We start from the raw sequence: 14,719 nt of genomic DNA, 5'->3' as shown, positions 1-14,719 counted from the left end.
TGAAAGCCCAATATAAAAAGAAAGGCTAGGGTAGTCTTTTCTATAAATCCCAATCAGACTTAAAAATCCCATTTTCCACTAGTGTGTTATAGGTTTTTCTATTGCATTAATGAGCGCGTAGCTCCGTATGAAGATGAAGTTGCTGAAGTCAACTTTTTATCATGCACAACTCCATGTTGCAACGGTAAGATGAAGCTAATTACCTCTCCTAAGAAATTGTGCACCGGAAAAAGATGTTATCTATGTTCCAAATGTGTTAGGGTTAAGTTTTAATCGTTTGTATGCTTTAATTAAGGTTTGTATGCTCTAATTAAGTATTTAAGGTTTGTATGCTCTAATTAAGTTTCAAAAGTTTTTAAGTTTTTAACAATCATTGCATTCGATTTTAGTCGGCATTATAGAAAATTTTGTGCATTGGGAAAAACTATCCTCACGGCGTTCATTATTGCTTGCTCATTGTCGGTCATTATAACTCCGGGAGTCTCGTCTTCGTGGTAGAGAAGCTTCAAATTTTCCAATGCCCAAATATATCTATCATCCTTCTCACGATCCATTAAACACCATGCCACCGTGAACGATTGCTTATCCGAGGTTGTCCAACAATGTTCAACAAAGGCATGTTGTACCTATTCGTCTTATAAGTACAATCTATGAACAAAACTTGGTAAAAGCAACGCGCCAATTGAATCATATCGGGATGCCTAACAAAAATACGATCCACCTTCCCCTCCGATGACTCATGGTGTCTCACCGTGTAGTTGTATTTGTGTGCCAACCATTGTGATTCTTCCATTACCTTTCTTCCATCCCATTCAATTCTTTTGATAGTTGCCTTGGCCGCATAAATTGTAGACAATGAAGAGAGGTTATTCTTGTCATCCCTCTTGAACTTACTAAGGAGTTTGCTTGGTTTAATTCCCCAACTTGTTCTTACTTGTTCGAACTCGTGCGGTTTCAACTTGGCAACTTGGCAGTGCCCAACAAGACTTTCCGGATCTTTATGGTTATGCCAACCAACATCAACTCTATTCATTCTCCACATGTTATCAGTTTCTTTGTTCCTCCAAAAAATAATCTTGAATGGGCATCCACACTTCTTTGACTCCGTCTTGTACACCCTAATCGTCTTCTTATCATACACATAACCCTTTCTCTTGTGAGTTGCGTTCGGCGACCCACTACACTCGCATACCATTTCAAACCGCGTATCTCTTTGTTGGGAGTTTTTCACTACAACGCACATCTTCTCTTTTGCTTTCTCAACAATCCAATTTATCGCGTCGTCTTTTTCCTTCCATTCCAAATCATTAGCATAATGTGCGGAAGTATCAGGACCGCTAACATTGTGAGCTTGAGGCTAATCCGTCATCGTATCGATGCAATCTACAAAACAACACAAGTTAGTTGATATGTACTACAAAAGTCGGCAGGGTAGATACAAAAAACAACGCCGGCTAAAGAGAAGCCGACATGGTAGAAATATAAAACAGTGCCGACCAAACTATAGTTGGCAGGGTCCGTATCCACTACAATGCCGGCTCAAACATGTTTCAAATTCGTTTCCGGTGCTGCAAAAAATCTTGTAGTCGGCAGGGTTAAAATTTTCGACCATGCCGACTTAATACTGCTCATGAAAAGTCGGGGCATTTGGTAATATATACCATGCCAACATTTAAAGTCGGCATGATCGACGATTGCACCAAAAGTGGAAGAAAAAAAACACGATCATGTGCATGGAAAAATCACAATCTTCACCACGTAAGTTGTCTACCTGATTACTTGCAGCTCCATTCTCTTCTTCTTGGTCATTAGATTCTACGTTTGGCTCAAGACATTCATCACTTGCATACCCATCTTGAGTTTGAGGAAAATAAAAGTGAGGATCATGCATATAATCCAGTTGATCATGATTTGGCAGATCATCATACAAGTACTCATCTATAGGAGGAAAATTAGAAGACTCCCCCACTTCAAAATCAGGATTTGAATCACTCATATCACAAATTTATCAAAAACCCTAACTTTTTCCTTCCAAAACCTCCTGTACTTCTTCATTCTCTTTCTTACTCTCAGTTATTTCCAAATCCCACTCATATAAATCAACTAACTAATTTAACTAATCTAATCATTTCAATTAAATTAGTGTTAATCATTGTAGGGCAGTTTTATCATTTAGAAAATATAAGGTTAAGGGGTGGCTTCTTTTACTTTAACATGATCTAGCTTTTGTCGATCTAGTTTTTATCTCATTAGGTATATCCCAATTAATTTGGGTATTACCCCAATCACATCAGGTTAAGAAAAGTAGTTGGTCCAGGAATATGACTCGAATAATCAAAATAGACCGCAAACTCGGCAGGTATATTATTTCGTTTTCTTTCTGCATTAAGCACAACACGTTCTCAACTGGACCCTTCCTCGTGACTCATGAGAGTGCACTTTCTTTGCAGGGACCAAAAAGATTCTAAAAGAAATGGTCAATTAGCAGCTTTAATTTTTTCACTCTTTTGTTTTTTGGGGGCAGCTTTATTCATCTTCAAACCCATGGAGGCCAGAAACTGTTACGACTACAGTGAATTTTATTCCCAATTTCTGCCTCTGCCAAGAGCCAACTCTCCCACCGTACATGCTGTACCATCTGAGGCCCGTGTGCACAGATCGTTTTCTAAGGCTAGCCTCATAATTCATGAGCAGTCAAAATTGTATACCTCAGCCGTACACCAGGTGTCAGTTTAAACTTTACAACAACAAAAAAAAGAAAGACATGGTGCTCCTGCTCGCCGCTTGGGCTACTACTCCTATCCTATACATAACGAACTACGAGTACAAGCTATATATGGCACTCGATTCGACAACATTTAATCCTCATAATCAATTGTTAAAAAGTTCGCTAGAAATTGGCAAATTGAACGTCTATGAGATGAGGTGATCTATCCAGTGACGTAACAAATAGACCTGGAACGTGCGTCTACCAAACTAATCACCCATGCCACCATCATGTAAAAAGAACAAAACGTGCACAGCCTGAAACAGCGCCACCAACTCATCCTAACAACCGATCAAAAGATCAACATTCAAAGTATTCTAATCTAATGTCTCTAGTGAATCTTTGTTTCGGCGGTTTCGCAAGTCTAACTGACCTCCCTTGGCCTTAATCATCTTCTTATAAATTCCACACAACAAACCCTTAACATCCACCGGCACACATAACCGTGATATGTCTCTTTCCTGCCTAGGGGATGATACCACGTCTATCATAAACTCTCTCTCGCCATTAGTTGTCCATGTGATGCTGTGACATCCACGACCCACTCATTAAATAGCAACCCAAACTTGGTGAATTCACGGTGCTCAAAACTCAAGCCTCAAATACACACACTTCGAATACTAGTTTATCATCATCTTTCTCCTAAAAACTTAGCTAGCTATGCCGAGTTCAACACCATCCTCCGGCGCACATATCTTGATCTTTCCTTACCCTGCACAAGGCCACATGATACCACTTTTAGATTTTTCTCATCAGCTGTCTCTGCGTAGTTTAAAAATCACCATACTCGTCACACCCAAGAACCTACCAATTCTGAACCCATTACTCTCCAAAAACCCTTCCATCAAAACATTAGTCTTACCCTTTCCGAATCATCCTCGTTTACCTCAAGGTGTAGAAAACGTCAAGGATTTATCACCCAATCACTTCTATACCATGTTGAATGCTATGAGTGGACTATACAATCCTATTCTTGAATGGTTCAAATCTCACCCTTCACCACCTGTTGCGATTATCTCTGATTTCTTTCTGGGATGGACCCATGAACTCGCATGCGAGCTTGGTATCCCTCGTATAGATTTCTCTCCTTCTGGTGCTATGGCTATTGCAGTCATGGATAAGCTCTTTCAAAACGTGCCCAAGCTGAATGGTGATCCTTATCATCAAATTGAATCATTTCCTGATATTCCTAGTTCCCCGTTTTACCCCTGGTGGCAACTCCCTTCTCTCTACAGAAGTCTTAAACATGGAGAACCGGAATCGGATTTCATCAGAAAGAGTATGCTTGCGAATTTTGATAGCTGGGGAATTGTGATCAACTCGTTCAATGAGTTGGAATCGGTGTATTTGGATTACTTGAGGAAGAAACCGAACGGGTTGGGATATTATAACCGAGTTTGGGCTGTGGGTCCCATTCTTCCATCGGATGATGATGTAACTGGACCCGCTAAGGAGAGAGGCGGCTCAGGCTCAGCATCGACTGATGGTATTCTCTCGTGGCTTGACACGTGTCCGGATAGTTCGGTGGTCTACGTTTGTTTTGGTAGTCAAGTTGTTCTCTCCAACAAGCAGATGGAAGGATTAGCAAGGGGGCTAGAATCCAGTGCGGTTCGGTTTTTATGGTGTGTTAAAGAGCCCACTACAGGGCATGTGGACGGTGAGTACAGTGTTGTTCCGGCAGGATTTGAAGATCGTACCGCTGGTAAGGGAATGTTGATTAGAGGGTGGGCCCCACAGTTGCCGATACTGAAACACAGATCGGTTGGATCATTTATGACTCATTGTGGATGGAACTCGGTAATAGAAGGACTCACTTCTCGTGTTGTCATGTTAACATGGCCAATGAGAGCTGAACAGTTTGTGAACGCAACGCTTTTGGTTGATCAACTTAAGGTTGCTATTAGAGTTTGTGAAGGGGTGGATACGGTTCCGGATCCGGATGAGTTGAGTCGGATTTTGTCTGATTCAGTGAGCGAGAATGGGTTGGAAGTGAGGGTTCGAGCAGTGGAGCTGTGTAAAGCTTCACTTGCTGCAGTTAAAGAGGGTGGAAGTTCGTTTATGGACCTGGATGCCTTTGTCAAAGACTTAGCTGCTCTTGAGCCCTGCTCTAAATGAAAACATGTACCCTTTTTTTTCCTTTTCTTTTGTGTACTGGCAATTTCAATTTTATTGTTTATTAGGGGAGGTCCAGTGGGAGCACATAAGTTTGCTCATTTGCCTATCCGTGGATGGCGAATCAGTTTTCTCAGTGACAAATGGGCAAAATAATTAGGAAAACCCAATTTTTGTATAAATAAAACTTTTTAACCAGTGGGCCCATTTTGTAAATAAATATTTATTTAAATCAAGGGTCTTGATATATATAATATATTAAAGTAATTAAGCATGATTAAATTTTTAGATTATAAAATAAGTTTTAGTCGGTGAATTTTTGGACGATCGACCCAAGTTGGGACGAGCATCGGCTTAACCAAGGACGATCGTCCTAGTTTAACTCAATCGTGTTAAGTTGAAATTCTCGGCTCAACTTGAGATGAGATTGGCAAACTCTAAAATTTGAGTGTTTGTTCATTCTTTTTTTTTTTGGTTTGGCAGTCCAACTGTAGGGTGGTGTATTGGGGTAAAAACAATTTACTGGATAAAAGGTAAAATGGTGGAGTAGGCAGATGTTAGTAAGAGCAAATCGTCTAAACTCTCGAACAAATGCAATATATGGAAGTGCTTGGAGTTCGAGAGACCAATCTGTACGATTCTGCATTAAACCAAGAAATGGGCGTTCCAGTCTCGATTCCATCACAATATATAGGAGGAAAAGGATTGATATGTAGGGAAAGAAGCTGAGAATGTGTGAGATCAATGGAATTGTATGCCAGTGATGGAATGTGTTTTACTGCTATGAGGATGGTATCTCTGTGTTAGAACCGAGAGAAAGCTTTTGTCTGGTGTTTCTGGGATATGACTGTCATATCGTGTCAATAGGTCGAAAGAACTTATTTGTAGTAGAGGTAGTTAACACATTGATCTGGTGTAAGTAGTGACAGTTGTAGGGAAGTGAAAGACTAGAGAAGTGGAAATCATGGTGAAACCAATTCCGCTTCGTTAAGACTTGGTGGTTGTAAGACCACTATTCCATTTACTCCTTCAACTTCCAGACGACTTACTTATTTTCTCACCGTGGGTGTATTTCTACACCGCACGTGTTGTAAGCCGCCAAATCAAAACTCTAGTAAATATCCATTGTTGGTAAAATTACGAGTGTACCCAAATACACCACGCTTTTTAGTCTCAACCTATAAGTCTGATACCAAGTGTGATGGTCTATGGATAAATTCGAGAAAATACAACAACAAGCTATTCACTTGATAATAGTTACGATCCAAAACCGATTTACTAGAGGATCAATATCAAATGATTAGGATTTAACGTACTAGTGTATTTACTTTTAATTATCATAAAACAATTATAATAGCGGAAAAGTAAAAGTAAATCACACAACAAGATTTTGTTAAGGAGGACACCGCAAATGCACATAAAACCCAAGACCTAGTCCAGTTTTGAATACTCTCAGAATTAAGCCTTTATACAAAATACAAAGCCAACTTCGTATAGTTGAGACCAAATAATCTACCCCTAATTACTTAGTTCCCTTAGTATCCTTGCATCTACGACCATCTGGTCACTCACGTGAATCCCAAGACATAAAATCACTATCTTGAGTTGTTTTACCGATGTAAAGTCTTAAGCACTCTAACTCCATTTGATCGTCTTCCAAACAGTAAATGAACAAAGCTATTTGGTAACTACTCCAATAATCTTTTAGAAAAGATTCGTTGAGTTTTGAAAAAGGCTCTTCCATTTAAACAGGTAAACTCCTTTATCGGGTAAGATCAATCCAAATCAGTAACTTAGATTCAGATTCACAACTATCAGATTCTGATGTTGAAAAATACCACCAAATGATAGTTGTCGATCTAAAATACTACATGATAAAATCTATCAAAGATAAACCAAATTTAAGTCGGATCCCAGCAGATCAAGATGTGTGTACAAATCACGGGATACGAGAACCAATAAGAAAAATCTTCTTGTCTTCAAATCTTCAATTGCCTTATTATGTGCCTGCACATATAATCGAAAATCTTAATTCAAATATTTTCAATATTTCGGATTGGGATCACCTTGAGTATCTAGGAATATCTCTGGAAAATAAAAGATAAGAATTGTATTCATGTCCAAATTGTTTCGACATCCAGAACTTATTTATCAAACCCTAATTCCAAACTCATACAAAACCGTAAAGTAATATGTGAATATGAAGAATCGGTTTTGCTCTTGGGACCGGTCTTACCATGACTTCTAACATAGGTTAAGATCGGTTCTACCAAGTCTCCAAATATAGGTAGGAATCGCTTCTACCATGACTCCCAAAAGAATCTAGGATCGGTTCTACCAAGTATCCCGATATAGGTAAGGATCGGTTCTACCAAGACTCTCAACAATACTTAAGATCGGTTCTACCAAGTATCCCAAAATTGGAAAGGATAGTTCTACCAAGACTCTCAACATAAGTTAAGATCAGTTCTACCATATATCCCAAACTAGGTAAAGATAGGTTCTACCATAATTTTCAACATAAGTCAAGATCGGTTCTATCAAAGTTATTACCTAGGTTCGAATTGGGCATCCAATAGATCTTCAATGAAAACCGGACCAAAATGCCTATTGATTTCCTTTCGATTACGAAACAAGTTTCGTATATGTACTTCCTTTGAACATATGTAATCAAGCATAGTTTCCTAGGATGAAATCACACATATATCCAATACACAATCAAGTAAATGAGTTACATAGATTATGTCGATGTCACATTTACGAAGTTCAAAAGATAAACATTATACTTTGTAATCAAATATTTTTCCTTAACACTTTGATCATAATAAAATGACCTAGTCTAATACTAGAGTATTAAATATAACCTCGCATCTTATGTTTTCAATCTTAAACGACTTGAAATCAATGATAAGAATGGAAACAAGTCAAGTCAATATCATTATACTTCAAGTGGAAGGATGATGTCTTCATTGTAGTCGATACGTATTCACGATCTTCAGGTCTTCAAGGTAATACTTTTATTTCTCAACATTCCTAGACTTTCTAGTTTAACCTAAACAAAGTTGACTCTTGTACATTTAATCAAACAACTATAATTGAGTTTTGATACTAAAATATGACGATCAACCTTGACATACCAATGCTTGGTGGGTTCAACCGAGCAATGCTCTAACAATCCCCTCATTTGTCAAATTTAGTGATAAAACTCTAATACATATAGAGATAAACGAATTACAAAATAACTCATTCTTCATACGCTTGATTCCGAGTTTCAACAACACAATATCCTGCACATATTCAAAAAATAAATGCCGTTGTTGCTAAAGCTTTACTCCCCCTAAAGGAAAGCTAGGTATATATTCAATCCAAACATTTTTGGTATTCCCCTTTCTGTAGTATGAAATATAACGCAACAAGATGATATGTTTCTCCCCCTTAGTTTATGCTTTACTCTTTTCGTTAGATATAACGTTTGAGCACATATATCCCTTCCTAGTGATCATAAATCACTTATTTACTCCATGTATTTCTCCCCCTTTTTTCACAAAATGACAAAGAAACGAATAAACATAAGAGCAAACCGAAAGGATCTTACAAATCCATAAGACTTGTACAACCTATAAGAGTTTAGCACGAAGGTTTCACATACCATTTTAGATAACCAATACTAAAACTGAAACTACCTAAGTAACCTTGTTTTAGTATGTTATCAAGAAAACAATTTCCAAGAGCAATTTTCCCTTAGTGATCAACCAAGATAACTTAGTTACAAACCGAACTGATTATGTATGTATAATCGCTTTATTCGATAAGACTCAAAAGAGATCAGTATTAACTTAATTTATCTTATCATGTTCTATTTTGTTAAGAAAAAACGGTTTATACCAATCAACTCAAAATAGATACCAATTCAATAAGTCAAAAATAGAATTGACATAGTTTTTCTTAACCCAGAAACAATTGAAACACAGTAATCAATCCATACAACATAACGAAAATATAACAATTGTACCTTATTTCGTTAAGAAAAGGAAAAGTAGATGCAATAAAATTAAGATTTTCTTAACAGGATAAACGATTAACTAACTCAAAAATCGTACCTTATGCTTCGACATGACAAACTAAGATCAGAATTAACGTTGTTTTCATATCATGAAAGATATGAAGCATAATTATTCTTTTGGTTTCCACAACCACTCTCCCCACAAAGGTATATCATTAAGCACCAATTCAATAAGAATTCACCCCCTGTTAGTTGTTATTCCCCTGCAAAAACAAAAGAACAACAACAAAAACAACCTTTACCAGAGAAAGGTGGAAACCAGTTTTAGCTATTACGTGCCAATAGTAAAATCCTAAACTGAAACTCATACGTTATACTAAATATACAACTTATGTAAACATAAATTGATAATAGCATTAATGTCACTTCCACACATAAGTTTATCAGTATCTCATCATGATCCTTTGATAAATCCTACCTAAATCCTCACCATAATATGAGACCGGAAATTAGGGTTAGTGAAAACCGAAATAACATCTCATAACCGAAATCAAAACTTTAGAGTACTGATCGGTCGAACTCGTAAGCGTTGCTATCTCAAGCTTGTTTGCCAAGTTTAGTTGATCAAAACTATATACTTGATTTCTCGTCTACTTATAGCTATGTCTCTGATTAGGATAAAAGTGTATAGTTGATCTTTAGACTTCACGACGTTCACCAATTGAAGAAGAAGAAGATCTACTGAAGAGCTTGGAGGAACTTCATCAACAAAAGGTATGTGGAGACTAAAACTTATCTATCACTCAGAAGTCTATTATATTCTATCTTCTAATGAGACTAAGTCGTGTAGCAATATAGACTTTTACATTATACACATTTAATATTTCTAGCCGAGTTTATCTCGCTTATCTATTTATCGAAATATGTGTTGGAAGCTTTTAGCTTTAGCTAAGTTCATCGTATTCTTGACGAGTTTAGTTGGAGGCAATTTATTTGTTGGAAACTAAATATTACTCCCTCCGTTCCACTTTAGATGATGTTTTTGGAGTTTTCACGCAGATTAAGAAATGGAGAGAGATATGAATATTTTCTATCTATACCCTTGAGAAAAGTCATCAAACATTAATTACTATTAGTGCATTTAAAAATAAACTTATAGTTCCAAGACAAAATATTAGGGTATTATTGGAAGTTTTGTGGAAAAATATGAAAACCTTCAAGTATTGTGGAACACAAAAATAACCCTAAAACATCATCTAAAATGGAACGGAGGGAGTAAGTCAAAAGATGATCATGTGAAAATTACCTTGAAACATCTTATATATTTGTGTGAGACAATCATTTGATGTCGACTTGGGAAGTTTCGTATTGATCGATTAATCACTTGAAAATTACTTGAAGCCAGTGGTATGTGTGAAATTACCATTGTTGTCTTCCAAGGATGTTTCAACGATTAAATGAGAGTTTTAGAACTACCATGTCTGGATATAATACATGTTGTATACTTTGTATGCAATGGTGTAAGTCTAGTCCAGGTCCGGAAATATTGTTCGTGAACTCTGTTTGCGAACAGGTTTAGCTTGAAAAGGTCCGGAGCTTGTATTCTCGTACACTGTTTGCGAACGAACTAGACAAGGCCAAGTCTGGAACTCTTGTTCGCGTACGCTTTTTACGAACAGATGGACAAAGCCAAAGTCCGGAACTCTTGTTCGCGTACTCAGTTTGCGAACAGAGCGGTTACGTTCTAAAATCGGTAAAGTATAACTTTCATACTCAGGATTCGTTTGCGAATTTAAAGTCCCTGGAACTTTAATGTATTAAGGTATGTGAACTAGTTTTACAGACCGTGGCATTATGTTCATGAATTGGTTCTTGTATAAGTACTTTGTACAATTAAAAACCAAACCGATTTTGCTTCAAATGGTTCATATACTGAAAAAACGGGGGTCTAACAACCACACCCAATATTTTGTTTGGAAATCTGAATAGACAAACTCCAATATACTTTCAAGAGAATCAACTAGATAGTCAGACTCAATCTAGAGAAAAGTATATCAAAGAGTTTTATATATCTATCTCTCAATTCAATCTGCAATCAGCAAATAGGAATTTGCGAGCCCGATTGAATATAAGAGAAGTAACTTGGACGGTACCAAAGACCAATATTCAAGGATCAATCAATTTCAATCAACAACCAATGGTTGGATTTACCAATTGATCGATTCAACAGACAACCTGTGATATTTCAATTATATAACAAAATATAATGCGGAAAAGAAATAACACAGACACCAGAATTTTGTTATCGAGGAAAACTGCAAATGCAGAAAAACCCCGGGACCTAGTCTAGATTTGAACACCACACTGTATTAAGCCGCGAAAGACACTAGCCTACTACCAATGAACTTCGGAATGGACTGTAGTTGAACCCTAATCAATCTCACACTGATTCAAGGCACAGTTGCACTCCTTACGTCTCTGATCCCAGCAGGATACTACACACTTGATTCCCTTATCCGATCTCACCCACATCCAAGAGTAGTAACGACCCAAAGTCGAAGACTTGATAAACAATTCTGTCTCACACAGAAAAGTCTATAGATTGAATAAATTGTCTCCCACAGAAATACCCAAGAGTTTTTATTCCGTCTTTTGATAAATCAAGGTGAACAAGAACCAATAGATAAACCAGACTTACATTCTCGAAGAACAACCTAGTATTATCAATCACCTCACAATAATCTTAATCGTATGGTAGCGAAACAATATATTGTGGAATCACAAACGATGAGACGAAGATGTTTATGACTAATTTTATCTTGCCCATCGGAGAATCAATCTAGAGCAAATATTAAAGAAGATAGTACTCAATACGATAGAACAGGGCAAGATCAGAACATGCAACTACAGAGAAAATAGTTGGGTCTGGCTTCACAATCCCAATGAAGTCTTCAAGTCGTTAACCTACAGGGTTTCGTGAAAAACCTAAGGTTAAAGGAGAATCGACTCTAGCTTATGCAACTAGTATCACACATGAGGTGTGAGTATTAGGTTTCCCAATTGCTAGAGTTCTCTTTTATATAGTTTTCAAATCAGGGTTTGCAATCAATGCTACCTTGGTAACAAAGCATTCAATATTCACCGTTAGATGAAAACCTAATTAGATTCAAGATAATATCTTTCAACCGTTATATCGAACTTAGCTTGTGATACACAAATGAAATGTACCTTCATTTAGGTTTAAGTAACCGTACCTAAACGTGTACACCATGTTGGATCAACCGTAGTTAACCGAGGTTAGCTATATGAAGACTCTCATATCAACCTTATTTATATTAACCATAACTAGTTCAAATGACTGAAATGAAACTAGTTAAAGAGTTGTTCAATCGCTATATTCTCATAGAAGTATACAAGAACACAACTGAAGCAAAATCAGTTTGATTCACTCGAATCAACTCATGAACATTATAGCCATGGTTTGCAAAGAATGTATTTCTTAATATATAAATGTATCAGTTCATGAGCCAACCGATTTTAGAACTTTAACCACTCAAGTATGCATACGGGTATGCATACTTAAGTAGCCGGTCTGAGTTTGGGTTCGCCAGTATGCGAACGAGTACGCATACCTAAGTACACTTCCAAAACCCAATAGAAATTCCCGGACTTATACCTTACGCAAGTATGCATACCGGTATGTGTACTTGGTACATATAATTTCACAACTTCAAGTACGCATACGGGTATGCATACTTTAGTTCCGGTCATGGATCACATACATGCAAGAATGCACACTATGTTTATAATCCAATGATGGTTCAGTATTCTAAACTCTATTTCAATCATTAAAACTCTCTTATAGGATGGAAATAGCCGTTTTCACATACTATTAGCATCAAATCATAGCGAAACATTCCCAGTCTACATCAAATGATTGTATCACACAAACCATGTAAGATGTTACTCGGCGATTTTCACATGATCATCTTTTGAATTCCGTCAAGAATATAAGATGAACTTGGTTGAAGCGAAAGATTACCAACACATATTTTGAGAAATATGTAAGCGAGTTAAAGTCATCTCTAAATCTCAAATGTGTATAATCGACAACTATATAGTAATACGACTTTTGTCTCAATATAGTAGATAGAGCAGAAATAGACTTTCTAAGTGATAGATGAGTTTTAGTCTCCACATACCTTTTGTTGATGAAGTTGCACAAGCTCTCCTTAGTAGTTCTTCGTCTTCAAAAGATGAACATCGTGAAGTCTAATGCTCAACTACACAATCTATCCTAGTCCGAGACATCACTATAAGTAGACTAGAAATCAACACTTATAGTTTTCATCACTAACATTGACAAACAAGCTTGAGATAGCAACGCTTGCGAGTTCGACCAAGCAGTGCTCTAACATATACATATTTCTATAATATGATGAACATTTGAACAACTCTCTTGAAACACATTTAGATTCATTTGATTATCTATCATGATTGATTGATCATCATACTTGATCTAGAAGTGTTAGATGTATAAGGCTATATTATAAGTGTTAATATGGCTAACTTCTGTTAACTATTATTGAGCCAACTAATATACATGTTTTGGTACGGTTCATCCATATCTAAATATAGGTATATTTCATTTGCGTGTATCAATCTAATATCATCTAACAATGGAGGTTGATTGCTTAATTTCTAAGAAGACTTAGCTTGAATCTTAAATAAAGAGTTCATCTAACGGCGAATATTAAATGCTTTGTTTCTAAGCTATCTGAGATTTGATTGTAAGCAATCCTTATTTGAAAGGCTATATAAGGGAGAACTCTAGCATATGGGAAACCTAATCCCGACACTTCTGTGTGTCCTAGTTCCAAACTAGAGTCGATTCTCCTTTAACCTAGTGTTTGAGGGTGAAAATGGTTTCTGCTGATTTTGGTAATTTCGGGTGTGTGGGTGAGAAACAAATTTAAACTCTAAACAATGTACTGCAAGGGAGTACTTTAGATTCGAGAGATCAATCTGTAAAAATCCGCCTAAACCAAGAAATGGCCGTTCCAGACTTGCTTCGGTCACAAAGTGAAGGAGAAGGGTTGGTTTTGGGGAGGGAAGCGAAGAGAGTGTTGAGACCAGAATAGTTGATTCTGGAAGAGTAGTTGTTTTATGACTTGTATCATAAAGTGGGAAGCTAACAGATGGGAAAGCTAGCAAATGTTTTTCTGAGTGTTGTATGCTCCTGACTATAACTTGTTGTTCGGTGGAAATAGGTAAGACGTATTTATACAAGACGAAGTGAAACGTACTCTGGTCTCGTAAGAAAAGGAAAACAGATAAGTAAATGGGAGGAGGTGGTAACTGGTAATGCCTGGAATTGATGTTCCATAAAAGAAAGTGGTTTACCATTACTCCATGTATTTACTAACCGCCTCATCCTTATGACACTGTCTTGTAATGGGCGTAGTGTACGCCGCACGCTGTAAACCGCCAAACCAATACCCAATGAGCATCCCCAAGTTTGTGAAATGTGTTGGTGTCTCGAGTGTTTTCATGGAAAACACGTAGCATGTTTTTGTTGTCTGGCAAGTTGATCTTGGGAGACTTTCCGGCTCGGTGGTGACCTTCGACGGTCGAGATTTTGCATCTAAGATGGAAGGGTGGCCGTTGATTGTCGCACGCCTTCGTTTTGGAAGCCGTGAAGGGAAGGCCGACATGGTATGGCTTAGGCGCGGCATGCCATTGGCACATGTGGCATGGTCGGCATGCCTTGGCATGTTTTAGGCGCGGCCAAACTAGGGTTTTGGCGTTAGGCCAAAGGTTACCATGCGTTGATTGGT

At 37.3% G+C, this 14,719-nt stretch overlaps 1 protein-coding gene across 1 annotated transcript; it reads left to right on the top strand.

Annotated features, from left to right (window-relative positions):
* Positions 1 to 3,204: 3,204 nt before the first annotated feature.
* LOC113275732 (UDP-glycosyltransferase 89B2-like) lies at positions 3,205 to 5,115 on the top strand. The gene has a single exon (XM_026525283.1). It carries the CDS (start codon positions 3,428 to 3,430, stop codon positions 4,880 to 4,882), a length of 1,455 nt encoding a protein of 484 aa, XP_026381068.1. The 5' UTR covers positions 3,205 to 3,427; the 3' UTR covers positions 4,883 to 5,115.
* The last annotated feature ends 9,604 nt before the right edge of the window (positions 5,116 to 14,719 follow it).

The sequence above is a fragment of the Papaver somniferum genome, chromosome 4 (assembly GCF_003573695.1).
Source record: "Papaver somniferum cultivar HN1 chromosome 4, ASM357369v1, whole genome shotgun sequence".
NCBI lineage: Eukaryota > Viridiplantae > Streptophyta > Magnoliopsida > Ranunculales > Papaveraceae > Papaver > Papaver somniferum.
Note: the sequence above shows the minus strand (reverse complement) of the source record. Positions and strands in the feature narration are given on the sequence as shown.

Coding starts and splice junctions, on each gene's coding strand:
- LOC113275732 (XM_026525283.1), top strand. CDS start 3,428: ATGCCGAGTTCAACACCATCCTCCGGCGCACATATCTTGATCTTTCCT.